Below are 25,360 nucleotides of genomic sequence, written 5' to 3' on the forward strand. Positions count from 1 at the left end.
AGCGGGCGATCCGGGGAAACGCCAAGCTTCTAGCTCTGCGACCCTCAACCAACAACCAAGACTTTGCGGCAGCGATCAGCATGCGCTCGGAGGTTAAGCGTCCACCCTGTCCTTGGATCCTGGGTCGACAGGACCGCTCTGTGCTCCACTGGTCGAATGCCGCAATTACGGTGGCGGATTGCTTCATTTTCTTTTTTATTTTGAAACCGTCTCACGCAAGCCCTTTCTGCGCTGACAGGTACGAGGCCGATGGCGTGGTATCTGATAATCACCGAGAAGAGACCGTTGGGGGGGGGTGGCCTCACAATTTTGCCATCTGGTCGTTGAAAGCTTAACTGGCTTTTGGGTGACATTGATGGCGAGGATGCCGCTGGATCTCAAGAATTTTTCTGCCGCCCAGTGCTCCGTATCCTAGTGAGCTTCCCATATATTAGGACGGGATCGAGTGCTTCAGGGCTCCATCACAAGCGAACTGTGCCCAGCTAATCCCTACATCCGGACACGACCTGGCCAGTGAGGGGAAGCTGGGATTGTAGTTAACGGGGGAGAGAAATAAATATACCTATCGCCCTGTTCCCTAGCTCGGTCATTTCCTTTGCCAGAGCTTGCTTCCAGGATAGCTTTACCTGCCCAATTTCGATCTGAGAGCGCTTGTGTGTCTGGATCAACGCTCTCGTGGGCCCGATCAATTTTTCTTTTCTTTTTTTTTGGTTTCCATTGACTCTCAGAATGATCGCAATTAAGAACTAGAGGGACCAGGGTTCTTCGCGGCAGATTTCTTTCCTTTTTTTTTTTTTTTCTTTCTTTTTACTATTATTTTTTATACCTCTGGTTGCGCTTCCGGCTCGCTGCTCTTCACCGAGCACCTCCGATTCCACTCCCTGCGACGCATCGTTCCGTACCTCCCAGAATTCCAAAGCAGCGTCATCGCAAAGGCCCTTGAATGAAGGAAGGATCTTCACCGGGATACGGGAAAGGGGGAAAAAAAAAGTTCTGTTGAATGCGTACGGGTGTGAAGCAGTTTGAATATACATATATCGCCTAAGATGGCGTCTAGCGGCGACGCAATAAAACCCAACTGCCATTTAGATGAAAAATCCGATGATATCGAAAAATCGGCCCCGCCGGATACCCGGCAGCTCGAAACTGAACATGGGCCCGTTATAGCCGACAATCTCGCGCGCAAGTTGTCCGCGCGCCAGGTTCAAATGATTGCAATTGCAGGTACCATTGGCACGGGTTTGTTTTTGGGAACGGGAAAGACGCTGGCAACCGGTGGTCCGGCTTCAATGCTCATCTCCTATGCGATTGTGGGAGCGATTGTTTTTACCACGATGTTGGCGCTGGGAGAAATGGCGGCGTTTATGCCCATCGCCGGGTCTTTCTGCACTTATGCAGGGTGAGGCATTCTCCAATACTCATCTGAGAGCTCTGTGAAAAGTCTTCTGAATATATCCCTAATGGCATCCTATGTAGGCGATTTGTTGATGATGGACTTGGATTCGCGATCACTTGGGTCTATTGGTTCAATGATGCGGTAGCAACTGCTGCGGATTTGGTTGCATTACAGTTGCTTTTGGCCTATTGGGACGAGAATTTCCCTGCATGGGCGTTTAGTTTAATCTTCCTCGTGGTGCTGATTGGACTGAATATTGTCAGTGTGAGAGTCTACGGTGAAGTACGTATCCGATATGTTAATTCTTTCAGGTTACATTGGATTAAAGATACTAATGTGCACGATAACAGATGGAATACTGGCTAAGTATTCTGAAAGTAGCCACGGTGATTGTAAGTTGCTGTGTTGAACTTGCCTCTGCTTGCACTGTTTTAAGCTAACGGTTTGATAGATCTTCATTATTCTCGGTATCGCAGTCAACTGCGGTGCGAATACGGATAGGGAGTATATTGGCGGAAGGTACTGGCATATTGGAGACGCTCCCTTCGTTGGTGGTATCGGTGGCTTTGCGTCTGTCTTCGTCACTGCTTCCTTCGCATAGTATGTATCCGTCATGGCCAGTGCTCTCTGAAACCAAGGCAATGCTAACACATTCCCAGTGGCGGGACTGAGTCCATCGCGATCACCGCCGGTGAAACTCGCAATCCAACCCGCAATCTTCCTCGCGTCATCCGTAACGTCTTCTGGCGCATTCTCATTTTCTACATACTCGCAGTCCTTATCATCGGCCTTAATGTTCCCTACGACTATCCCGACCTCTCCACCAGCACCTCCACAACAAGTCCCTTCACTATCGTCTTCCACAAGGTTGGAAGTAGAGTTGCCGGAAGCTTTATCAATGCGGTCATTATGACTAGTGTTATCTCAGCGGGAAACCATGCGTTGTTCGCCGGCGCGAGATTAATGTATACCCTTGCCGTCGACCGTCATGCGCCGGCCTTTCTTGGCCGGTTAACTGGACGGAAGGTTCCGTGGGTAGCCGTGCTGGCAACCTCCGCAGTGAGTGGCCTGTGCTTCGGTGCCAGTTACATTGGCGCCGGCCAGTTGTGGACTTGGCTTCAAAAGTGAGTTTGTTCTCATTAATATCCATATTATTTTCTCGTTTCCCCGCGCAAACAAAGACAACAAAAAAAGAAAAAAAAAAGCAAGAAACAGAAGTCTCCAAGCAAAATATTCCCCACAAAATCGCTGCAACAAACAACGCCAAGCTAACTCTTTTACTTCCCCAGCATTGTTGGTGTCTCTAATCAGTTATCTTGGCTCTGCATCGGAATTGCCTCCCTGCGCTTCCGCCGTGCCGTCGACATCCAGGGACTCACCCACCTTCTCCCCTTCAAAAATTGGACCTATCCCTACGGGCCTGTCCTCGCCATCCTCCTCAACTCCGTCCTCATCCTTGTCCAGGGTTGGTCGTGCTTCTCTCCATACTTCAAAGCCGTAGATTTTGTCAGCTTTTACGTCCAATTACCCATCCTAGGCGGATTGTTCGTGCTATGGAAACTTTTGAAGAGAACAAAATGGGTGAGACTTGAAGAGATGGATCTGGTCACAGACCGATGGGATGGAGGACGATTTGGGCCCGGCACCGGTGCTGGTGCTGCCGCTGCAGCCAGGAGAGGAGAAGATTGGCGTGATGAGAGGACATGGAATGGCCCGCAGGGGGAGAAGTCGTTCTGGGAGTTGTCCTGGAAGAGTAAGATGAAGCATGCTGGCCAGTGGCTGTTCTTTTAATCTGGGAATTCTTGATGGTAATGCACAGTGTTCGGCATTTGGTGTGCTTTTTGTCTTTTACCCTATTGAAGATTCCCCGAATTGCTCCCTTGTCTTCGTTTCTGGTAGATGATGTCAGGGTAATGCATCCCAGAAAATGTTGATTTTCCCTTTCAAAGTACGGAATACATATACCTAAAATTTCCCATCATCACTTTCGCTATCATATATAAAGCCTTTCTATGGTGGTTAAACTCCTGTCTGGTTGAAGCACCCCATCGTCCTCACCTTCGTCACCTAAAACAACTCCTACCTACATTCCGCAGGACCCTTCCTGTATTTATGATTATTATTATTGAGCTCTCGAATTATCTGATGTTAAGATGACTCTCCTAGCGAAGTGGAGCTCACGGAGAAAGTTAACCATGAACATTGAAATCATGTCCAACAAAGACATGTTTAAATGAATAGAAACATAGGTATGCAAAGAAACTCTAATGAAGCGCGCATTCAATACATAAGTTTCTTCAGATTCTTCCAAAACCAACTTATTATTATATTGACTGACAATTTCACTGTTCCATCAAACTTATCCATTCATAGCAACTAATGAAATAGCAACCCCCACGCAGATGACTTGTGGTATCTCAACTAGAAACTGATAAAGAAGATGTCTTTGCATCATTATCGAAGGAAACAACAGAATATTAATTATTCACCATTTCCCCAAGCTCCATCTTCCTACGTTTCACTGGCTGGATGTCCACACTCGCACCTTCGCTCACTGTTGGGGAGTTCAATATATCCCGATGTCCTGATGTAATCATTGCCGAAGCGCTGAAACACCTTTGCCGTTGGAACGACGAATCGGGTTGCCGGATAGGAGGGAGGGAGTACGAAGATGATATAAGGGAATGTTCGTGGCTCCACCTCCGCTCAATCAATCCGGATTCATCCTGTGTCAAAGGCGAAATTGGGTTGCTAGCAGGGTCAATCACCCTATCTGCTACGCGCGGAAGCTCTGTCCTCGCCGACCAGGGGGAGGAGGTGTTGCTTCCAGTTTGTTGACTATCAATGGAAAAATCAACCTTCAGTTTGGGAAGTGGCGGGGGTATCGGCGGCAGTCGGATTGCTGAATTTACTGGGTGTGTCGTTGGCCCTGAAATAGAGGAGAATGGCGGTGCAGATGAGCCCTGTTTGTACTGGTGAGGTGAGCGAGGTGGTGGTAGCCGATCTCGAGAAAAAGGAGGACGATGCGCAAGATCGTTCAGGGACTGAGGTGGAACGGGCGGTGGAAGGCTTGGGCTAGGGATGGAACCGTGCCTATCTGACCGCGATGGGTTTCCGCTCGACAAAGGTCGTTGCAATGGTACACTGCTTAGAGGAGACGACGGCGGTAATGTCGACGATGGGGAAGGCAGCATCGAGGGTCCCCATGACGATGTGTTCGCGGGAATTGGAGGACTTAATCTTAGCTTCTGGTCTCGTCCAGCTTCGACTGCAGGGGCAGAACGACATTCTGTGTTTGGACGAATTTTTCTCGAGGAAGGCATCCGCTGATGATGAGCCGGCTGTTGATGAGAAACGCGCAGTGTTCCAGACTGGCCGAACGCTGACTCGTAAGTTCGTATAGGACCTTCCTCGGCCTTCAAAGGCGGTCGTCCCCTTCGTTTGTGTGTTACATCGACGCAAGACGACTATAAAGAACATTAGACCATTTGGTAAAAGAGACGACAGATATCTATGATAGCTGTCAAGGAAGCGATATTGATGAAATATGGCAGCAATTTACTCACCTCTTTGCCAGCTACTACACATCTTCGACAAGGCCGTGCAGAATCACAGCCTAGATGCTTGCGCTTGCAGTTTACACATGCGGAAGCTACATGTGCTTTAGCACGGCGAGTTGATCTCGGAGGTAACGCCGTCGTTCGAGGTGGGACTGGCGCTGCTGAACCCAGAGCAGGGAGTATGTGTGGCTGTTCAGTTGTTGCTGAGAGAGATATCATTGAACCGTTCGGCTGGCCGACTGTAGACTGCCGAGTCTCGCTAATAGAGCCGCTCGTACTGCGATCTTTCGGAGGATAACCTCCATATGTAGCGGGTTGCTCAGATACTTGTTGTGAGCCATGCGGCGCAGGGGAATTCGAGCGCTTGCGCTTTTCTCCCTGAAACGAATGCAACTGGTCCTGAGGAGACGGAGAGCCGGACATAGGCGGAGAGGGATATGGAGCAGGACAGCTGCTGTAGGCGCACGATTCCGGGCCGCTTCGATGTAATGAGAACCTTAAAGGATCAGAGCCAGATCCGTAGACCTGTCGGAAAGCCGTAAAGGGGAATGGTTCGACAGGGCGTAGGGACTGCATCAGGGTGGTTTTGTCCAGGCAGACTTCTAAAATCGAAAAGAGAGGGAGATGCTTAAAATCAGTACAAAAGGTAGGTGTGCGTTCGAACTTGAGTCGTCAAATAATATCCAGAGAGCAAGTCACTGAATCATGCCGGTCGTAAAATCAATCGTAAACAAGAAAATTTTCGAAGTATAGGATATTCAGCCACCGAATCCAAACCAGCCCGCCAGCCGTTTATATGGATATTTTCCGATGTCGGCGGTTGTGGTTTAAAGGCCCAACACAGCAGTTGTGATCCGAGCCACCTGTATCAATGAGAGCAGAGAACCCGCCGCGCTCGATAAGCGTTTGGCTGGACAAATTGCTGGGCCGTAGTTTGGACGAAGAGCCGAAACAAAGAATGGAAAAACAAGTCCGCGACAACGAACCCGGGTATGTCACTTTCCAAATTGAAAGAAAAGGAACTGCGGGTGGGTCAGAGGAAGGTCGTGCAAGTGCGGGCCGTGCGATGTGACAGGTTAATTCCCAAACAGTTCAATAGCCTACACGATTCTTTGCAGCTGGACTCCGACCGTTATCGAATAAAGTTGAAGATCACCCAACGACTCCAGTTCGACGATCGGCGCATCGGCTGACGGTATCCGTAAGAAGTACAGTGAGGCACAACAGATGCTTTGTGAGTATGTAGGTGCGTGTGTGTTTTGGGGGGGGGGAAGGAGGGTAGAACCCAAAATATGAATTGAGGGTAACTAGTCGCAGAGAGCGACGGAGAAAGAACTTCGACGAGGCAGGGTCAGCGAGATGAACAGGTGATGATTGAGGGGAGAACCATTCGCACGAGAAATAGGGACAGGAAATCAGTGAAATAAATAAATAAATAGACAACAGCGGGTACAGAGTCGTACTCGGCAGAGTAGTAACCGCAGTCTATATCGCCAGGGATGCGTTGAGTTACGAGAGGCCTGAAGGTTTGAGCGTTGCTACATAAACTTTGGTGCAATGAATCAAGCCAATTTATGATCATCTTCGTTCACAGTCTCATAGATAATACCTTAATATAATATTATCCCAGACGCGGGTGATGACTTGTCTCAACGTTGAAGATGGAGAAACGACCTAGAAGGTGCCAGGGGAGTTTCGAAATTCTGGAACAAGCATGCTGCTGTCCATCGGGAGCCCACTGTTGCGTTATGATCACATATCCAGTAGTGACCTACCGAGGCAGCAGAAATTATTGTTTGATTCAACAAAGGATGTTCTTGTGGTAAGTCAGGACGGAAGCGGCACATTTTCGCGTTGGAGCGCCACCGCCGACGGTGCTTGTCTCGACTCCTGAGATTTTCAGCCCTGCTAAGCATGGGGAAATCATCGTAAGGTGGATCACCGCTGTTTTCGAGAATGCATTCTCCGTACTCCGTACTGTTCGTGTTTGTTGAAATAACCAAGATAATAACGGGGGTAATATAGTAATAAAAGGGTCAAACTATTAATGTCACTGGTCCCCAGAATGTCGTATCTGGCCGCAAAGAGCATGGCCTGTGCAGCGGACAAGGGGCAGGAGTCGAAGATAAGTCCGTTTAAGCAGCAGTGCGCGCTGATTATTGGAGAGATGCCGTTAGACGGTTTTGGAGTGACGATTCGAGACTGGGGGTCAGGTTTGTACCGTTGTCACCAGGTGGTATTCCCTGATTTCGCATGTTTATCTTAATTGCGGAGTTCAAACAGGGTTGATCATTGTTCGTTAGTTGCCCTGATCTCCATCATGTCACGTCGATCATTTCAGGTACAACCCGTGGACCAATCACGGTGACCGGATCCAGTTTATCGTCGTGTCCATTATTCTTGACTTGTGTTTGAATAATTCGAAAGGACGGGCAAATTTGCAGGGACAGCCAATCGGACGTTTTTTCAGTTGCGGTGGAGAAGTGGGCTTGCACAGCGTTTTTCTCCTCTGGGCAAACGGGCCCCCTTGGGGGTTACTCCGTTTTCTCTGTGCTACGGCACTACTAAGTCAGTAGCCGCTGGCACACGAATTCCGAGCGGGTCAGCGATGCACTCCCGCAGAGCAAAGCAACAACAGCAAAACAAACGGATGAGCCAAAAGAAGACGAGTGAGATATAGAGGGTGAGTGGGCGAGTCAAGCAGAGAGATGACGAGCGACGTTGGGAGATTTTGACGAGCGGCGTCGAGCGAAACTTGTTTCCGCTTTGGGCAGCGTCTGACTAAGGAATTACGTGTGCGGGAGGTCGTGCACCCAGCAGCCTGGTGGCTCTTTGTGTCAACGACATCTCTACAGCTCGCAACGAGACTTTGTGACTATGACTGTGGTGGTGGTGATGATGATGATGATGATGATGATGATGATGATGATGATGATGGAGGAGTACCTTGCGCTAAAGATTGCCCTCAATTGTGTCGTTTGGAGCAGTCGTTAGAAGTGGATCGACGGGCCAAACCGTCAGGAAATCCAATCAGACACCTTGCAATCCGAGCAGAGTGGTAATACTGATAGCAGGGGTCTGCGAAAAAGCGCCCAGGGCTCGAGACCTGTACCTTGAATCACCGATTCACGGTAGTTTGGGCCGAGCGAAGGGAGAAAGACTGTGCTCTCCCCGCATTCCTGCGCAACAAGGGGCATTATTTCAACTGCTTGCTGCATATCAACCGGCATTGCGAGAAGGAACCTGCGTATTGTCCCTTTTCGGCGTTGCCATAGCATGTGGACTCCTGGCGAACCTTGGTTTAGCCTGGCCAGTTTCGCACGCCAGAAACAAGACTTGCACAGCAAGAGGGCCCGGATCGGCGTGATTTTCTGGCATCTGGGGTGTAGCACATTCACCGGACGCTGCGAACTTCAAAGGAGGAGAAAAGTCAATTCTGCATAACTCGAGCACTTTGTTGCGTCCGAATCAGATAAAGGCACTACTTTGCATGATCCATGCAGGTTCACGTTTTGGTCCGCTCGGCAAGCCTAGAGACCAACACACTTTGACAAATGTTATTAAAGAAAAGCCAGAGGAAAAAGTCTTGGGTAATCGAAATCGACTGGGCTTGTCACACTCGGTTTGCGATTCAACTCCACAGGTCAATTTTCCCGCGTTGAATTCGAGGCTTGCTCACAAAGCATTTCTTATCGTGCTTCGCGGATAGTTCTTCCATTGGCAGTGATATGAGCGGGTGGAGAGAGCAGGGCGGGAAGCCTGGCTCTTCATGGAGCTTCCCGCACTCACGGTCGATCTCCAGCCAATTGAACCTGATTACTTGAAAATGTCGAGCGTTTGATCCTCGAATAATATCTGACTTATTATGATTATTATTTGAACCAGGAGCTTCACAATTCTCCCAAACCCCGCATTCCGAAACGGCAATCGCTCCAATTGTACAGTACAAAGCATCTTCGTGAATGGACGGACGGAGAACAATTCGGACATACACACCACACAGTTTGCTCTGTCTCTTTGGACGTAACTTGGTCCCAGATACGAGGGTGCACTGACAGCCGTGCACCAAAAAGACCGGTAGTCAAGCAGGCAGCCCAGACTCGGAGACCCTCATTTTGAGGGCCGAACATGACCCTGTTTCACAACTGGCTTCCTAGGCATCAAAACATGTCTTGCAGGCATGCTTTCCAAGGATAAGGGTCAATTTTGCTCGCCTCTCGCGTGTTGGAAAGGGTTACATGGAAACTTCTGCAAAGAGGTCTTGGGAGGGGGATTTCTTGCCGCCTTTCTTTCCCAGCCCAGCACGCCTTTAAAGTTTTGACTCCCTCGGAATGTTGCCATGAGGGTAAAGGCACGAGACCTAGGGCCAGCCCCCCCCCAGGTTGAAGTGGAGAAAAACAGGCCACCTAGCCAGATGATCGACACTAGCCATACTCTGTTTCGTTCCAACCTAGCAGTAGGGACATCGAGTACCTTACTTCACGCATGATTCGGTCAGTTGTGGACGGCGGCGAGAGGCAAAATGTCGCTGAGGGTAGCATTGACCATCTGCACAGTCGAGCGGATCTTAAGGGCAGGAACCTTGCCACCCTCCTTCAACCATGCTGAGCATGGCGAACAAGGCCTAACTGACGTGAATCAGCGGGGCTAATTGGCAGCAATATAATTTCCAAGTGGTGGATAGGGTAATAATAATACCAATAACGGCAGCGTTACTGGCGCTCCCGCCCACATTGATCACACAGATATCGAACAAGCGCCGAGGGCGAACCCACCATTCCCATTTCAATTTCTTCAGACTGTCTGGAAGATCGGCGGACGTCCTCCTATCAGCATGAGTGTTATTTTCCTGGAACGTTCTTAAGATGCTTCTAGGCTCCAAATAATGGCCATAAGCTCACCCTTAATGCAGGAGTATTATGCCTGACCAACTCGAAAAGGCAGGTAAATTGGCACTCAGTCTGCCTGATTCATGTTCTTGGTACTCCGTACTCTGTTGATTCCAAAGCAAGTCAAGACTCAAACCAGATTATTCTGTAGTTGTCATACCCAATGGATGGTGGTTTCGGCGCCTCCGTGGGGGGAATATGTCTTTTATGCAAAGACAGATGAACGCCCTTCATACTGGACCCTGGACGGACACTACATGAAAGGAGTCCCCTCCGGATTTGTTTCGGAAAAGTACTCCGTAGCTTCGTATGTCTGGGAGGGTTAAAAACAAAAAGAAAAGAAGAACCCGTTGGATCGACACCGGCTGGATTCGAACCAGCGCTCCCGAAGGAACCAGATTTCTAGTCTGGCGCGTTAGACCGCTCCGCCACAGTGCCTTGGCTGGTGTTGGGGGCGCCTCTTGGCGTGAGAAGGGAATAGCCAATTACAACTTGGAGAGGGACAAACATTCCGCTGAATAAACTCCGCCAAACCGTACACAACCCTGGCCGACGGCACATCCTGACTCTGGACGGAGGACGGAGTCGTCTCAGAGGGAATAGCTACATATGCTCTGAACGCTATCTGGTTATGCAAATCGGACTCTGAGTACGAATACTCGAGCATTGACCATCCCCTCCATCCACCTGCACTTCAGTACGGAGTATGGGGTACAGCATTACCCAGAGAGATGACTTGCGCCTCTTGCAGGCCGCCGGGATATCCACCATTACTTCTTTCCCTTTTTCCTCCTCTTCTTCTCCCCGTTGGTTGGAAAGGCCGAACCAGCCAAAAGGCGTTGAGACGTTGCTCTTCTCACTTTGACCCTGCCGTGAAGTGGCACTAGCGTGAGAAAAGAAGGGGAAAAAAAAAAAATTTTATCGTACCGCGCTTCATCTTTTTTCAGGTCAAGCCCGGAGGAGCGCCAGCAACTGGCACGTTCTTCTCCGCTGCACGACCCCTAAATCCCTGTCTATGCACCGTTTAATGAGCACGGATGACTTGCATATACATCCATATGGTCAGGTCTCCATACATCGCAGGCCCGTAGATCCTTGTTCCATGTCCGCTAGTTATATGTGCCCCATGGTATTACCTATGTGGCTGAAAGTAAGAGGATTAATCTCCGCGCCAACCCTTCGCACTGCAGCATGCCCGCTGTTCCCACTTGCTTAAAAAGCTAAAACTAGCTCTTACATACAAGATATATGCGATGAACGTGCGGGTTGCAGCGTGGGGAAACAAAGTTGCGTGTGTGAGTTTGGTGTCTTCGGCTGTGAAGGGTTTTCCCGCCTCCATAGGGGGAGCTTAATTGTTCCTCAGCTTTCCCTTTCCGGTACGGAGCATTGGGAATTGCTGGCGAGGCGCATGCTGGGTTTAGGTTTGCCTGTGCAGATTGGCTGTTACATTGGGTGCCCACGGCATACATGCTGCACACGTGTGTTGCCTATCACTGATAACAGGAAAATGAAAACAGAAAAAAAAATTAAAAAAAAAAAAAAAAAAAAAAATCCTCCGTATGCGGACGAACCGTTGAGCATTCCCCGCGATTTTCCATGCCTGACTGAATATCCCAAAGCTCACATGGGGAGTCCCTTGCTTTCGTGATCATGGGTCCTGCCTGGAATATGTGGGTTCGTGGCAATTGAAACTTGCTCATCACCGTCAAGCTCCAGGGTACAGCTCCTACGGCTGAATGCCACAAAGTTTGCGGGCATTGGACGGAGTACGAAGTCCGCCTATGAAAAAGCGAGACGGGAAACTTTAGCCTCTGCGAGGGTCCTTAAGAGTGGTATGCATAATAAAATTCCTCAACAAACTTGAGAGTTAGATGTTATATGCAGCTCTAAGGCAGCAACCTTTCGAAAATTTAGCAAACTCTCAGCGAGGAGGTCCAAGATCAACCCCAAGGACGGATCGCCGGTATGTGTTGCGAAACCAAGGACAACCAATCTCCTGTACCATCTCCATGCCTGCATTCGTGGGAAGCACTTCTCTGTGCAGGAAGAATGTTGACAATCGCAAGGGTTTTTTGAAAAGAAAACTCGAACCCTGCTCATTCGGGGAATTCATCTCATTCAGATCCCCCCACAGAATTTTACTTTGAGGAGCGAGGACAAAACCGCGCTTCTGCGACAATCCAATTTGAACGGCCCAGTCTGGCTTGCAGAATGTTAACCACGGCAGGACAGGCTTTCCGGGGCTATCCTCGTGGGTTCCAAGAGCTCTCCTCGGGACAAGGCGAGAAAAAAAGGAAAAAAAAAAAAAGAAAAGGGAAATGGAATCAATGTTCCGGAAAAATAAAAAAATTAAAAATTAAAAAAAAAAAAAAAAAAAAAAAAAAAAGGGAAAAATTAAAAGCGAAACAAAGCTTCCACGATCGTCTCTCGCGGAGAATGGGGAAGAGTACCCTGCAGATCTGCGTATTCCCTCCAACAGGGCGCGTAATGTACGGTGCTATATTCAGTGGAAAAACATGCCTTGTCGTCAAACCAAGAAGAGCGCGCCAATGGCTAACGTAGTCCCGTTTGCAATCTATCGGCCTGCTGACCCAACTGGCCGGCGATTCCAACCGGTTTGGATTGCAAACTGGACTCTCGCCGCCGTGCACGAGCACGAGCACGAACCGCCCCTGACAACTTTTTAGGGTATGCTTTTCTATCCGGGAAACGGGCACCTTTGTTCGAGTTTGGATCCGACGAACCGATCTTTTAAAGAGGACTGAAGAATTGACTGGTGAATTGGATATTACTTAAAACTGCACTCTGATGTCATGGGGTATGAATACCTATATATCCCTACAAGAACACCCTTCCCCTCCTGTGTATGGAGGGGGTCAGAATTGCCTACACTCCCACGTGCTGTTTCCAGGCTGCACATGCGGTCTGCCAGTGCCCTTGTCTTGCGGAGCGCGGAGGGGTTTGGGTAATCCTTTTTTTTTTTTTTTTTTTTTTTTTTTTTTGTTTGGTCTGGAGAGATATTTTGGCGGAATACCGCTTGGCCGTGCATTTTAAGCGGAGTTGGAAGCGTGTCCACATGCATGTATAATACGGAGTTCATAACATCCATACGTCCACCAAAAGGTAGCAGACGGGGAAAGGAAATCGTATTCTGCCGGAGATATTTTTCCCTTCGCCAGATATTGAGAATTGTGATACGAGCGGTTGTATCGAAAATCTCAACAAAGCCCGGGGTCTCATCGTATTAGGTACTCGCTCCCAACCAAACTTCGTCGCTACAAGAGAGTTTATCCCCCCAGTGAATCCTGCATGTTGGTTTGCTTTCCCCAGAAATTGAAGAGGGGGAACTCCGTTGTCGGCATTGGAGTTGGAAATCAGACTGCGAGACTCCACGGCGGGGGGAGTTTAGCCTCATCACTTCTTGCATAATCGAGCAAACAAGAGAACCATGTGTATCCATGTCTTGGGTAGTGTATAAGTAGGTGATCTTCGCTGACATCACGCGGCAACAAAATTGCAGGGTCGGACCTGACATGGGGGACCGGAGTGTCCAGGGAGGAGAATAAATTATGTATATTTTGTCTTTATCCTTTTTTTTAATTGAAATGAGCCAGTTCCACAACTAATCAAAAAGGAACGTGATGCTCAAACTGGATCAGAGACATGAAAGTGAATGATGGGAGTCGATGAAACCACAGTGGGCCTTCTCCTGGCCGCAAAAATCGAAACAAAAAAGCAAAGTCCTCGTAAAGCTCCGGAAAAAGCAATGTTTCTTTCTCGATCACTAGGTACCGATCATCCGCCGCCTTCCCTGTGGAGGGCAGAGGCTCTAACGTTCGCCAAACGCCATCAACGCCACGGGCTCGTATGTCGGTAAGGCCCCTGGTCAAAGGATGGTATGGAGTAGCATCGGAGATACGCAGTGCGGAATACATTGAACAGATTTTGGAGTTAATTAACAGGCCAAGGAAGGGTCTGCATGTTTTCCGGGCAATGCAAGGATACTCCAGAAAACGTGCTGTCATAGTTATGGGTTCTCCGAATTTCTGTACAGTCGTCGAGTCCTATGCGATATTACGGTCAGACCGCTTCCTGGCCACAGGGATTGAGACCTTGACCGGAACAATTGAGGGGATATTCGAAAAGAAAATGATGTATATCAAAAGTTGCTCCCCAACATCATCAACAACAGACGAGCTGCAACTCCAGGAGACCAACAAGGACCAACGACGAAGTCACATGGGCACTGCGCCAAGGATGACGGCGAGCTGCGAACTCCGAAGGTGCCTGGTCGATCAGCCGAGGCTCGCTGGTTGGATTTGAGACATCGCCCATGCATCTTCCCAAAATGGTCGTGATGAAATCCTTCAGACTGCAAGATTTCGAGCTTGACCTCAACAAGGCGGACAAGAAAACTTACCCCACGGATCAGCCAAATGCTAACCGGTCTGGAGAAGGGAGACCCGCCTCTTGACGGTACGGATTCAGCATGATCCGCCAGGATCCGGCTCCTTCACCGCCCTTGTCCTATGTCTGGGCGCACTACTCCATAGAGCTGCTGTGATAAGCTCTTCTTAGGGACAAAGCTTGCGGAAATTTTTAAAAGGAGGGAGCCTGGATAAGATAGTTCTTATTCGCCAGGGGAGACATTATTTTTCTTCGTGGTCTTGGGCCTGGAGACGGCGTGTTCGAAGCTGGAACATTTAACAAGGTAAACCTGGGATGAGAGAGCAGCGATCAAAAGTCAAATCGTCGGATGGCAAGACTGAGATAAGTGCGAAGTTATCGCCTCGAAACTGTCCCTCCCCAAAGCAAAAATCATGAAAGTCAAAGAGGCAAAAAGGGTTACGCGACCGAACTTTGAAGGGGGGTCGAGAGCACACTCATAATGATATTCCGTGATAATATGCGATCAGCCACGCAGCTATCATCATAATAGCTTCAATAATTTAGGCCATATCAGTTTGTAATTTAATACTGGCGATCACTTGGTCTCGATTCTCCATTGCAATCATTAACTATCTGATAAGCGAAGAGAGCTCTTGAAGGCGAGTGTCGATGGCATCAAAACACCCTCCTGTATTCGCGACCTTGGATGATTCAGTCCTGACCTGATATTTGGGTTTGAATGGTGATCTCTGACGCAAGGGGATATCAACGTATTATTGCATTTCTGTCTCTGGACCAAGCCCCAAAAGACTGTAGTCATGTAACTCCAAAAAATCAGACACAATCCAAGACTCGTCAGTTCCATGGTCAAAGGGAGGATCATCTCGCCTTTCCCTTTTTCGAGGGCCGGGCATTCTTTTCTCTCCGTTTTTCCTTCAGCTTTCTTGCCTTCCTCACATCGTCCACGCTCCTGATCTCGCTCTTCACCTTCTTCGTTCCACCCTTTGATCCAAACTGCAACATTCCCGTCTCAGCCTGTCGCTTCTGCAGTTCCTGCTCCTTCTTTCTCCTCTTCTCATAATCACCTCTATACTTATCAGCTGCCTTGGGTGCCTGTTCTTTGTTATGTCTGAACTTTTGTCCCCTCGCGGGAACTGTAGAACCGAGGCCGGGATTCTCTGTCTCGCCTACACGAGGCATACGTCCCAGCCGTTTAGATTTCTTCCACGCATCGAAGCGACCGCTCCGGAAGCTTGCAGCGATCTTGGCGCCGCTCTCCCCTTTGACAAGAAGAGCCCCCTTGGAGCCATCCTCGTCATTTCGCCGTGAAACGTATTTCTTGTGACGTTTGTCCCATCGCATGATGGAACGAGGCTCTGCGAAACCGCGATTGGCCTCGTCGCGTGACAAATCCATTGTTGCGTCTCTGGAAGCTTCAACAAAGTTGCTGTTGGAACCGGAATGGACCCCGTAACCACGCTCCTCAGCGAAAGAATGAGCCGCTGGTGTATAGGACATAAAATATTCTGGATTTTGAAACGTGCCAGAAGACTGCTTGTCACCGCTCTTCTTTTTGGACTTGGATTTATCCGATTGGTAAGAGAATGTGACTTCAAGTTCGGAATCAGATGCCATGGACATGTCGGCAACATCGTCTTGATCCATGTCATCCCCAAGACCGTTATCTTTGTCATCCCCCAATGTAGTTGCCAGGGCAGACGCTGGAACCTCTGCATCAGTCGTTGGCTGGTTAGCATCTTGCTTCTTTGCCCTCTTATTCTCCATCGTCGAGCGAATCTTTCTCATCATATCAATAGCCTCATCATCTCCAGCTTTTCCACCGCGCCGACCGCTAATCTCAAAGATTGTCTCCTGCGGTTTATAGCCCCCTATACGCGCCAACATTTTCTCCCTCTCAACCTCCATTTGACTCGCTTCGTTATTAAACAGCGGGTGTAGCATAGTCCATCCATCCGAAGCGACAACGTCCTTGGCTCGTTTTGCACTTTCTGCAGATGCCGAATTTCGTGTTCTTATATAGAGCTTTTCTCCCTTCATCGCAACTTCACGCTGGTTTTGAATGTCAATATCTTCATCCAACAATTTGGAAACCCATTCGCAACTTCGTGCTATGGACTCCCTAGCCATTCCTCCAACGACAACATCCTCCGCAAAATTCGCACTCTCTTGCTGGCCCCTTCCCATAACAAGTCGCCGACCAAGGAAGAGTTGTAGATCAAGCAGGTAAGGCGCGTCAGCATCTCGAACCAAGCTATAGCTCCAGCCTTTACGGCCTGCTCGAGCAGTTCGTCCAACACGATGAACAAAAATTTTGGCCTGAGAAGGAAAGTCATAATTGATAACATTTTCCAGGATGGGGATATCAATTCCACGCGCGGCGACATCGGTGACAACCAAGATATTTGAAATGCCGGTTCGGAAGTTGCTCACTTGAATCTTACGAGCCGTTTGATCGAGAGAGCCATAAGCATATGAAACTGCGAAACCCGACTCTCGAAGCAGGGAGGCTATGTAGTCGACGTGGTGTTTCGTTGCCACAAAAATAATTGTGGAGTGCTCTGTCGGCGACTCTTGTGGGTTGGGGTTATTTTGCTCTGATCGTTTACGTTTCTTTGAAGATTTCCCGGAGATCGCTTGTTCCCTCGCGTGCTTTCCAGCCTCTGTTTCACCAGTAGGAACTTTGATAACATCGTGCAGGATGTGGAGAAGGGCTCCTTCTTTCTCAGCGGATTTCACGGTAAAGAAAACGCTCTGAAGGTCCGGAGATATTTTGCTTTCTGTATCCAAGCGTACGAGAGTTGGTTCCTGCAGGCCAGCTCGTGCGAATTCAACCAGGGACTTCGGGAGTGTGGCGGAAAATAGAAGCGTCTGGCGAGACTGTGGGAGACCATGAAGAATTTCGGTAAGCTGAGCTGCGAAACCCATCTCAAAGAGTCTGTCGGCTTCATCAAATACGACGTATTTGATACTCGAGAGGTCCAGGTTCATTTCGACCTTAAGATGGAGGAAGCGACCTGGTGTAGCGATGATGATGTCCGGGTTTCCCGCCATGTATCCGAACTGCTCCTCCAAGCTATCACCGCCAACCAAGAGCACACATTTTAGATCCGTCCCTCGTCCCAACTCTTTCACCACTTTCAGCGTCTGTAACGCCAGTTCTCTGGAGGGAGACAGGATCAAACCTCTCGATCCAACCTTCGTACTGTGGCTCTTTAACTTCTCAATCATCGGGATCACAAATGCAGCAGTTTTCCCTGAACCTGTACGCGCCATACCCACAACGTCCTGATCGTCCAAAACTAGAGGAATGGTCTTTCGCTGGATCGGTGTCGGAACCGAAAATCCCTTGCGTGTGATAGCCTTGAGTAGGTTGGCATTGAGGCCCATGGCTTGAAACCCACCACCCTTCTTTACCGTCCGACCCTTTAGATTGGATGCTTTTCGGTTCATCGACGCCTGGTGGGCGGCGATAAAAGCGGCGTCGTCATCGGAGCCTCCATCGTCTCCATCGCCGTTGTCGTCGGCCATAACATCGAGGTTCAGCGAAGTCGGTGCCTTTCGCTTTCGGGGCCGGGTATCAATGTCAGAATCAGCTTCATCTTGGAAAAGACTTTTTGCTATGTCAAATTCATTCTCTGACATGGCCGGAGAAGCTGCGCGGTGCAGCATCTTCGTCTGGACTCGAATGGAGTTCGGAGCTTCGTCCCGGTGAAGTGCAGTGCTGCGGCCACCGGCAGGTTTGAGTTCGAAATTGATAAATCTGCCGTCAGACCATACTCCAGCCAAAAAAAAAAAAAGGAGAAAAGAAAAGAAAAGAAAAGAAAAAAGGGCGATCTCCCTCGACGCTGTTTCACCCCAAGCAAGCTCACGCTGTGTCCCACGTCTCTCGTCTTCACTTTTGCGATTGTCGAAAAATGAAGCCGGATCAACCATTTGCCGACATCCCGTCGTGCTTATGTAATAAATAGGCTTTGACGCGCCGAAAAACACGTCGAGACGCGGGGCTGCCAAAGGCCGCAGGACGGCGAGGGAGTGTCTTTGGAGCTATTTCGTCGTCGGTTCCTCGAGGATAAGTTAGGCCTGGTGGGCACAGATCAGATTATCACAATGGGTATGTTGGGCTCCTGTTTGCAGACAGACTCAGTAGGGCTTACGTGCTTACAGAGTACGGATACGGCGACCAGTTCCCCTCTGGCTCATATGGCCAAGGTGGTGGTGGTGGTGGTGGTGGTGGTGAAGGAGGATTTATGAGTGAGGTGGGAGCTAGTCAAAGCGGAAAGGTATGCAGAGAATCGTTCGCAGGCCCCCTCTCTTGTGACTATGAGCTAGGGACTAACTTCAATTCCATTCCAGACATACAACAAGAGTTCGCTTCGACCGGTCACGATCAAGCAACTAAATGATGCGACGCAAGCCTATTCGGACGCAGATTTTAAAATCGACGATACTGAAGTCGCCCAGGTCTCATTTGTAGGCCAGATCCGCAACATATCCCAGTTATCAACATTCATGACATACAAACTGGACGACGGAACGGGGGAAATCGAAGTGAAAAAATGGCTGGACAACGAAGAGCGACACGAGGGTGATGCTATGGACACAAGCGACCCTACAACAGGCCGTACGGGGAAAAAGGAACTCGTGGTGAATGGGTACGCAAAAGTATGGGGAAAACTGGGCTCGTTCAGCAACAATCGTCGTTCAGTTACTGCACATGTAATTCGGACGCTGACGAATATGGATGAATACCACTGCCACTTCCTTGAAGCTACAGCGATACATCTCTACTTTAAACATGGCCCGCCACCAAGTAAAGACGCAGCCGACGCTTCAAAGGCCCAGACCTCTGGCTCCGGAGGGGCGATGCGCTCAGATAACAGTATGGCCGCGGGCGAGAGGACTCTTCCGCCAATGTCTCCCATGGCTAGGAAATTGTTCAACACCTTGAATAACACTCCACAGAGCAGAGAGGGGCTGCATCTACAGCACCTGGCGTCTCTCATGCAGGCACCGGTCGATAATGTGGAAAAGGCTGCGCGGGAGCTGAACGACTTGAGTTTGATCTATCCGACTGTGGATGATTATACTTGGACCATAATGGATTTTAAGGTCGATATGCAGTAATTAATACAAATTATATTTTGAACAGGACATTGGAAAAAAAAATTTTATCCTTCATTGTCATTAGCCAAGACGATGGATTTGTTCGGCACGTCCGGGATTTTTGTTCGCCGTCATAACCACGTAGCGCCGTTGGAGTCATCAGAGGCGGACAAGCCTGCGGTCAAGCGAAAGGCGGTGTCCCTCGGCCGTCGGCTTCAAAGAGAGTTTCGTCTCAGCTCGGGCTGCACCTCTTCCCTCAGAACCGCATCTCAGAATTGTTGGTTTGGCCAACGGAGGACATACGGGTTGCTCTGCGATCATTTCTTTTTCCACTACTCTGTAGTCGCTGTCTCAAACCCACTAAACCCCACATTCCGCTGAATCGCGAAAAAGTTACCGTCAACCGTCGCCGGCGGGGGTGAAAGGGAAAAAAAATCTCCTAGAGCCAAACAACAATATTGGCCGGAAGGTTTTCGCAAAAGGCACTGTCAACCCGAAAGGAAAAGAAAAGAAGATAACCCCACAGGAAGCAAGCTGAATTGGCCACAGGCGATATTGTATATTTTTTTTCTTTTTTGGAAGCGCCAGAAGGAAAGAAAGAATAGACCAGCGACTACCGTCATTCTAACGATGGCCGGTTTGGCGACCGCATCGCCCCTTTTACCAAACGGCGACAGCGCGCATGGCGAGACCAAGGCACTACGGCAAGGACAGGCTTCTCTCTCAGAACGGCTGTCTTCAGAATTGGTAACCTGCTATCCCGACACCCATGAGCATGCCGGCGACTCGACTTCTCTCCCTTCCCTCTCCTCCGTCTCCGCAACCCTCCACGCGAAGATCCAAGCCTTCCTCTCTGAACCGCACGACCCATCCTCCCTCCTCTACCGGGTCCAGCAACAGACTCGAATCTCTCTCTCCGTCGTCCGCGAAGCTCTCTCACGCTACAAGCTGCGCGAGCTGTCCCTCTCCTACAATGGCGGAAAGGACTGCCTCGTCCTCCTGATCCTCTTCCTCTCCAGCCTCCATCCCCTCCCGGAACCCTCTTCAACAAAACAGAAGACCCAAGCCCAAAAGTGCACGTTCAAAGACAAGCCTGAAGCCCCTAAATCCCAAAATGCAAACCCCAACCTCCTCGAAGATCCCGATGACGAACCCCCCACCTCCATCCCGGCCATGTACGCCCGCCCATCGCATCCGTTTCCATCCGTGGAAACCTTCGTCGACTCCTCCTCCCTAGCATATCACCTCTCTCTAACCCGCTACACAACCGACCCACCCCACACAACCCTCCGCGACACCTTCGCTTCCTACCTACAAAAATACCCTGGCATAAAAGCTATATTCGTCGGAACCCGCCGCACCGACCCACACGGGGAGAAACTCACCCACTTCGACCGCACCGACCACGGATGGCCCGATTTCATGCGCATCCATCCTGTCATCGACTGGCACTATGTCGAGATCTGGGCTTTTATCCGCCATCTGGGCGTCGAGTACTGTCAGCTATATGATCAGGGCTATACTAGTTTGGGAGGCACAAACGATACACACCCGAACCCGAAATTGCAGATTAATAAAGCTAGCCCTGTGGAAGCAAGTAAACCCAGCAACGCTGGTCAGGAAACCCCGAAATTCAGGCCTGCCTATGAGTTGGTTGAGGACGAAGAGGAGAGGCTGGGAAGATACTGAACCGGGTTACCAATCGTGCATTTACAGCTTCTCGCGACATATCGCGCTACCATTCACCGTAGAATTTTGAGGATATTTAGACAAGATAGGTCGGTATGCAGCATCCTGCGGACATCCTTCATAGATTTCTTTGTTTTAGACGATATATTTTAAGATAAAGGCTCAATTGAATCTCGGTCCCACTGCATATTTATCGAAAAGGAATCCAGTAAAGTATTTGAGCAACTGCGTTTATTTCTACTGTCGCTATGGACTAGAAGTTAGAGACCTGGTCATTGATTCCGCAACCCAGCCGCCTGAGTTGAGCGAAGCATACTGTAAGTCGTAACCATATCACCACCGCGGTAGTAACGTCTTTTTCACCTTTGATTTCCATATTTCCCAGATACAATAGTGCATATGAATAGTCATAGATGGACTAAATAAGTTCGTCTTTAACATTGATAACATCATGCAGCGGAATGCGTCGTGATTCGAGAAAACCATGCAAATTCTAGAAAATGCGCAATTGAATATAATAACAGCGTCATGTACGCCTGTTTTATCGTCGGTGTGGCAATCGGACGGACGCTGTCGATCCTCCGCACAATTTAAGAAACCGGGCTTAGAAGTGATGGGCAGATATCGTATCGCGCCCTACACGCGTTCCTAGTTACAGGATTTGGGGAGTTGAAAACCGGATTTCTTTCGCAGAGGGAGTTGGCGAATTAACGTCAACCATGCTCTTTCCCTTTTTCGGGCTACAATTCTCGGATTTGCTGCCCTGGAGGGATGGCACGGGCATAACGGTTTTCGTGGACCCTGCGGAGAGGGAGCCTTGGCTCGAAGCAACAAGTCGTCCTCGAGCACTGGGCGTGTTATCAATATTTGCGAGCACAGCGCGTCCTGGCCATGAGCTAACGCGCATGCTGTTCACAGACCTATTTAGCATAGGGCCTCTAGATCTCAGGTTAGCTTCATGAGCTATAATTTCAGCTAAGAAAAACTTACGGTGGGGAGATCGAAGTCGCGGGAGTCCAGACTTGTCCGACTCCAGCTGGAGAAGGATAGCTGCCCTGTGAATTGGGACTGAAATGGGACGCTGCTTGCTGCAAACGGTGGAGGCTCGGTGACGGAGTGGAGCCCTGGACCATTTCAACAGAATAGCTGTACTCACCAGCACGATAAGCGCGTCGTTCATTACTCTGATGTTTAAGCTGCTTTTGCGCCTTCGTGTCGGCGAAGCGAAGCATGAGCTTTACACCATCCTTAGAGGTGACATTATGGAACTCGGCGAGGACTTTCTCAGCTATGTCGCGAGTCTCAAACCTGTTTATTACACCATGTTAGCAGTGAACTTATTTAACTATAGCTTATCTCATTTCCTCACCTTGCAAAACCAACCTCCTTGCTAATTCCAGTGTTTTCTTCACGGCTGATCTTCTCAGATACAACACGGTAAGGCTCAAAATGGCGACGCAGATCCTAACATACCTTTATTAGAGGAAATGCATCGCAGTAAAAGTACAAAAGCAGAAGTGCCATGGCAGAAACAGAAGCAGGCTACCCACAGCTTCCACCCATTCAATTGGAACATTAGTACAATAAATATTAGTGGATGTCTTATCCTCCAGGTCTTTGAGGCGAGAGTTACGAGATTTCTGCCGGAGTTAGCTGACGGTCGAATAGACAATAGCGTTGAGAAGCGCACCTGTGCGAAGCTAGCTTGATACCCGAGATGAAAGAACCCCCGAATACAATTTTCACAAGCTTCAAAACTGAAGAACTGAACAAATCCAAACCTGCTCAAGATTAGGATGTACTTTGTGGGAATAATAGGACTTTTAATTGTTCACTCACCCCTTACAGAGCCCGGTGTCGAGGTCAACAATCGCCTTGCATCGATCGATCTTCCCGAAGCGAGAAGCATACGCATATAGCATTTCATCCGTGATTTCTGGGAGAAAGCCGCGAATGTAGACATTGGTAATCCCTTCGCGATTCTCCAAACATTTCGCAAGGGTAAGTTCAGTCGGGTTGGTCCACATCGCAGGTACCGCAGGTGGAATAGGAGGATCCTGTTTTACGAGCGAATCTAGGTCCTGAAGGACATAACCTCCAGCAGCCCTCATCATTTGGTAGGGCATACAGGATCCCGGAGTTTGGGGCGAAGCATTATAAACCGGGGCGCTCACCGGTGAGCGATCGCCTTGAGCGATAACAGGATAATATTCTGGTTGTCCGTGCTGCCCATCGTTTGCCGAAGCCTTTTCATCAACTAGAGTACAATCACGATGTGACTTTGCATGATCATGGTCAGGATTCACCGCGTAGGGCCAAGAATACCCAGGATAAGACGCAGGCGGATAAGGAGCGCTGGTAACGAAGTTAGGGTAAATACCGGGAGGAACATATTGGAACGCGCCACCTTGCTCGGGTGGCATCTGTCCTACATGAGGAGCGTGTGGAACATTACCCTGAAACATCGGTGGGCTTGATACAACAACAAATGGTCCATGTTGAGATAGATGCATGCCGGGTACGTCGCCATTAACACCAGAGGTAGTTGGAATGCTGCCCTTGACTGGAATATAGTTTGGACGGTGACCATGGATATTCACGTTAGAAAAGGCTGAAGCAAGATTGCCATTCACATCGCTTGCATTGTTACCAGGGTTCAGGGGCTGGCCGTAGCATTGAGGAGGCATATATGGATAGCCCATTTGTGTGTCCTGTTTATAAACGGGGACCTGACCCTGTTGCTGGGAGCATTCGCTAGTACTATTTTGCGTTTTATCCTGGTGACTCATGGCTGTGGCCGTTTTCTGTGCCAAAAGCATCGAGTTAGCATATTTAACCAATCTCAACTTCAGTGAAAAAGAGAGTAGCATTAGATTGGTTGTATTGGAGTGTTCGTAAAAGCATAGAAGCAGGCCTAAAAGCGTATCATGCAAAGTCAAGAGTAACGAAATATTGAGCCCACGTACGTCAGATTCTTTGGGCAGGTAGTCTTCGGGAATTGAACCCCGGACCAGCTCCGCGAGCTTCTCAAAGGAGCCCATGTCAGCCTGGAAGCCTCTGCTTCGGTTAGACTACAGAAGGTTACAACACAATGAACGTACAAATATCCTTTTGATAATGAGCGGGATGTGATAGAAAGCGAAACGGTCGTGAGAGAAAAGGTCTAGACAGGATGGGCTTTCGAGGGAGAATGGGGATCGGGAACAAGCCGAAGTGGGCAGAGATAGATATAAATGGAAGGGGGCACAACTATCAGCGAATGCAGAATAGATGTAGAAAAGGGAGATAAAAACTGAGGTCGATGGGTAGACAGTAGAGGGATAAAGCGAATAGTGGTGTAAATGAAGATGCTAACTCGAAGCTCCGTGAGAAACGAGTGAGATGTTCTGGCGAAGGAGAAAGAAAAGAAAAGAAAAGACAGGGTGGAAGAAGAGGAAGAAGAAATAGACGTTGAGATAAGGCTTTTTTCCGCAATAAGCAGGTAAGAATAACTGTCGAGATGCAGGAAAGAACAACGGGGTGAAGGAAGGAAGAAGCACCCGATCAGACAGGAACACACTGGTCAAGCCGCGGATGGCGAAGAAAGAAGGTGGCCTGGGCTGACAATAGCAATGGCTGAATGGCCGCAGTGTGTTATTCCTGCCATTGACAGCAAGGCCTCTTGCTCGCCGAGACGGACTATCCCTTCCTGTGAGGGAAGTGGGCGACGACTCAGCAGGTGCTGGGTGACATCTTTGTTCTGGATGAAGCTACATTTTCGCTTCACTTCCCGGGTGCAGAAAGAGTTCATTGCAGAGACGAATTTCCTCTCAGATCCCTAATATATGCCTGTCAACTGGCCAGGTCTTGTACAAACAAGCCGAAAACATTATTCCAGATGCGCCGGTGTTCCACTGAGCTCTATCACACAGGTCACTCAAGCGGTTGGCTGCGTATGAATGTTTTTGATGCAACAATATAGAAAAAAATATCAGACTTCCCCAAGCCAGGTGAGGTGGTGTCGTTGTCATTCCTCTGATAGGAATAACTGGCGCTAACATGAGATGTTAAGTTGGCGCCTCAGAGAAGCAACCTGCAGCGTGGCAACAACGTGTGGAGGTCCCTTGAACCAGAGCATTTCGAGAAGTTCTAAGTCCAATATTGTTCAAGGCTTGAAGTGCCTTGAGCGTCTAATTGAGACCTAAGGCCATAACGATAGCCAAGCTCAGATATGAATACTTTTGGAAATTCAATTTATGTGCTCATTGGGACACAGGTTCGTGAAAGAAATCCCTCTGGTTATCCCAATCTAGGTCAAAAGATAGGTACGCGAA

The 25,360-nt window shown here is 49.2% G+C and overlaps 12 protein-coding genes and 1 non-coding gene across 13 annotated transcripts; 6 read left to right on the forward strand and 7 right to left on the reverse strand.

Annotated features, from left to right (window-relative positions):
- Positions 1–694: 694 nt before the first annotated feature.
- On the forward strand, positions 695–3,549 carry CIMG_00231 (amino acid permease). The gene is made up of 6 exons (XM_001246459.2): positions 695–1,399; positions 1,477–1,678; positions 1,747–1,788; positions 1,848–1,996; positions 2,056–2,520; positions 2,686–3,549. The coding sequence occupies exons 1-6, from the start codon at positions 1,047–1,049 to the stop codon at positions 3,185–3,187; spliced, it is 1,713 nt and encodes a 570-aa protein (XP_001246460.2). The 5' UTR covers positions 695–1,046; the 3' UTR covers positions 3,188–3,549.
- Positions 3,550–3,596: 47 nt separating this feature from the next.
- CIMG_00230 (uncharacterized protein) lies at positions 3,597–5,532 on the reverse strand (the record flags this gene model as incomplete). Its single annotated transcript, XM_001246458.2, has 2 exons — positions 3,597–4,863; positions 4,963–5,532. 2 exons carry the CDS (start codon positions 5,530–5,532, stop codon positions 3,874–3,876), a joined length of 1,560 nt encoding a protein of 519 aa, XP_001246459.1. The 3' UTR covers positions 3,597–3,873.
- A 48-nt stretch (positions 5,533–5,580) lies between these two features.
- On the forward strand, positions 5,581–6,502 carry CIMG_10506 (uncharacterized protein; the record flags this gene model as incomplete). Its single annotated transcript, XM_012358806.1, has 5 exons — positions 5,581–5,602; positions 5,644–5,821; positions 5,890–5,946; positions 6,126–6,190; positions 6,396–6,502. 5 exons carry the CDS (start codon positions 5,581–5,583, stop codon positions 6,500–6,502), a joined length of 429 nt encoding a protein of 142 aa, XP_012214229.1.
- A 543-nt stretch (positions 6,503–7,045) lies between these two features.
- Positions 7,046–8,231, forward strand: CIMG_10505 (uncharacterized protein; the record flags this gene model as incomplete). Its single annotated transcript, XM_012358805.1, has 4 exons — positions 7,046–7,169; positions 7,401–7,625; positions 7,774–7,898; positions 8,028–8,231. The coding sequence occupies 4 exons, from the start codon at positions 7,046–7,048 to the stop codon at positions 8,229–8,231; spliced, it is 678 nt and encodes a 225-aa protein (XP_012214228.1).
- Positions 8,232–8,587: 356 nt separating this feature from the next.
- CIMG_12894 (uncharacterized protein) lies at positions 8,588–9,086 on the reverse strand (the record flags this gene model as incomplete). Its single annotated transcript, XM_001246456.2, has 2 exons — positions 8,588–8,768; positions 8,953–9,086. 2 exons carry the CDS (start codon positions 9,084–9,086, stop codon positions 8,588–8,590), a joined length of 315 nt encoding a protein of 104 aa, XP_001246457.2.
- A 364-nt stretch (positions 9,087–9,450) lies between these two features.
- CIMG_12895 (uncharacterized protein) lies at positions 9,451–10,079 on the reverse strand (the record flags this gene model as incomplete). The annotated part of the gene is made up of 3 exons (XM_004445918.1): positions 9,451–9,560; positions 9,655–9,782; positions 10,006–10,079. The coding sequence occupies 3 exons, from the start codon at positions 10,077–10,079 to the stop codon at positions 9,451–9,453; spliced, it is 312 nt and encodes a 103-aa protein (XP_004445975.1).
- Positions 10,080–10,201: 122 nt separating this feature from the next.
- CIMG_15033 lies at positions 10,202–10,283 on the reverse strand. Its single transcript has one exon. It is a non-coding gene; the product is annotated as a tRNA-Ser (tRNA).
- A 183-nt stretch (positions 10,284–10,466) lies between these two features.
- CIMG_12896 (uncharacterized protein) lies at positions 10,467–11,184 on the reverse strand (the record flags this gene model as incomplete). The annotated part of the gene is made up of 3 exons (XM_004445919.1): positions 10,467–10,728; positions 10,922–10,954; positions 11,087–11,184. The coding sequence occupies 3 exons, from the start codon at positions 11,182–11,184 to the stop codon at positions 10,467–10,469; spliced, it is 393 nt and encodes a 130-aa protein (XP_004445976.1).
- Positions 11,185–12,821: 1,637 nt separating this feature from the next.
- Positions 12,822–14,168, forward strand: CIMG_00226 (uncharacterized protein; the record flags this gene model as incomplete). Its single annotated transcript, XM_001246454.2, has 2 exons — positions 12,822–13,718; positions 13,808–14,168. Exons 1-2 carry the CDS (start codon positions 13,519–13,521, stop codon positions 14,166–14,168), a joined length of 561 nt encoding a protein of 186 aa, XP_001246455.1. The 5' UTR covers positions 12,822–13,518.
- A 945-nt stretch (positions 14,169–15,113) lies between these two features.
- CIMG_00225 (ATP-dependent RNA helicase DBP10) lies at positions 15,114–18,039 on the reverse strand (the record flags this gene model as incomplete). Its single annotated transcript, XM_001246453.2, has 1 exon — positions 15,114–18,039. Exon 1 carries the CDS (start codon positions 17,895–17,897, stop codon positions 15,114–15,116), a length of 2,784 nt encoding a protein of 927 aa, XP_001246454.1. The 5' UTR covers positions 17,898–18,039.
- A 280-nt stretch (positions 18,040–18,319) lies between these two features.
- CIMG_00224 (replication factor A2) lies at positions 18,320–19,422 on the forward strand. Its single transcript, XM_001246452.2, has 3 exons — positions 18,320–18,366; positions 18,420–18,535; positions 18,609–19,422. The coding sequence occupies exons 1-3, from the start codon at positions 18,363–18,365 to the stop codon at positions 19,377–19,379; spliced, it is 891 nt and encodes a 296-aa protein (XP_001246453.1). The 5' UTR covers positions 18,320–18,362; the 3' UTR covers positions 19,380–19,422.
- Positions 19,423–19,988: 566 nt separating this feature from the next.
- Positions 19,989–21,047, forward strand: CIMG_00223 (FAD synthetase; the record flags this gene model as incomplete). The annotated part of the gene is made up of 1 exon (XM_001246451.1): positions 19,989–21,047. The coding sequence occupies one exon, from the start codon at positions 19,989–19,991 to the stop codon at positions 21,045–21,047; it is 1,059 nt and encodes a 352-aa protein (XP_001246452.1).
- A 601-nt stretch (positions 21,048–21,648) lies between these two features.
- On the reverse strand, positions 21,649–24,667 carry CIMG_10503 (RNA binding protein MSSP-2). The gene is made up of 7 exons (XM_012358804.1): positions 24,014–24,667; positions 22,887–23,851; positions 22,738–22,828; positions 22,598–22,687; positions 22,417–22,511; positions 22,038–22,355; positions 21,649–21,985 (listed from the first exon to the last, which is right to left on the reverse strand). The coding sequence occupies exons 1-7, from the start codon at positions 24,086–24,088 to the stop codon at positions 21,700–21,702; spliced, it is 1,920 nt and encodes a 639-aa protein (XP_012214227.1). The 5' UTR covers positions 24,089–24,667; the 3' UTR covers positions 21,649–21,699.
- Positions 24,668–25,360: the final 693 nt, after the last annotated feature.

Source organism: Coccidioides immitis (genome assembly GCF_000149335.2).
Source record: "Coccidioides immitis RS genomic scaffold supercont3.1, whole genome shotgun sequence".
Lineage (NCBI taxonomy): Eukaryota > Fungi > Ascomycota > Eurotiomycetes > Onygenales > Onygenaceae > Coccidioides > Coccidioides immitis.

Bases quoted from the DNA above. Each gene is read 5' to 3' on its own strand.
- CIMG_10503 (XM_012358804.1), bottom strand. From the start codon at position 24,088: ATGGGCTCCTTTGAGAAGCTCGCGGAGCTGGTCCGGGGTTCAATTCCC. The intron at 22,829-22,886 runs GTGAGTGAACAA...AATCTTGAGCAG, and splicing joins GACACCGGGCTCTGTAAGGG to GTTTGGATTTGTTCAGTTCT. The intron at 22,512-22,597 runs GTGGGTAGCCTG...AAGGTATGTTAG, and splicing joins CAATTGAATGGGTGGAAGCT to GATCTGCGTCGCCATTTTGA.
- CIMG_00224 (XM_001246452.2), top strand. The intron at 18,536-18,608 runs GTATGCAGAGAA...ATTCCATTCCAG, and splicing joins GAGCTAGTCAAAGCGGAAAG to ACATACAACAAGAGTTCGCT.
- CIMG_00231 (XM_001246459.2), top strand. From the start codon at position 1,047: ATGGCGTCTAGCGGCGACGCAATAAAACCCAACTGCCATTTAGATGAA. The intron at 1,997-2,055 runs GTATGTATCCGT...ACACATTCCCAG, and splicing joins GTCACTGCTTCCTTCGCATA to TGGCGGGACTGAGTCCATCG. The intron at 2,521-2,685 runs GTGAGTTTGTTC...TTACTTCCCCAG, and splicing joins TTGTGGACTTGGCTTCAAAA to CATTGTTGGTGTCTCTAATC.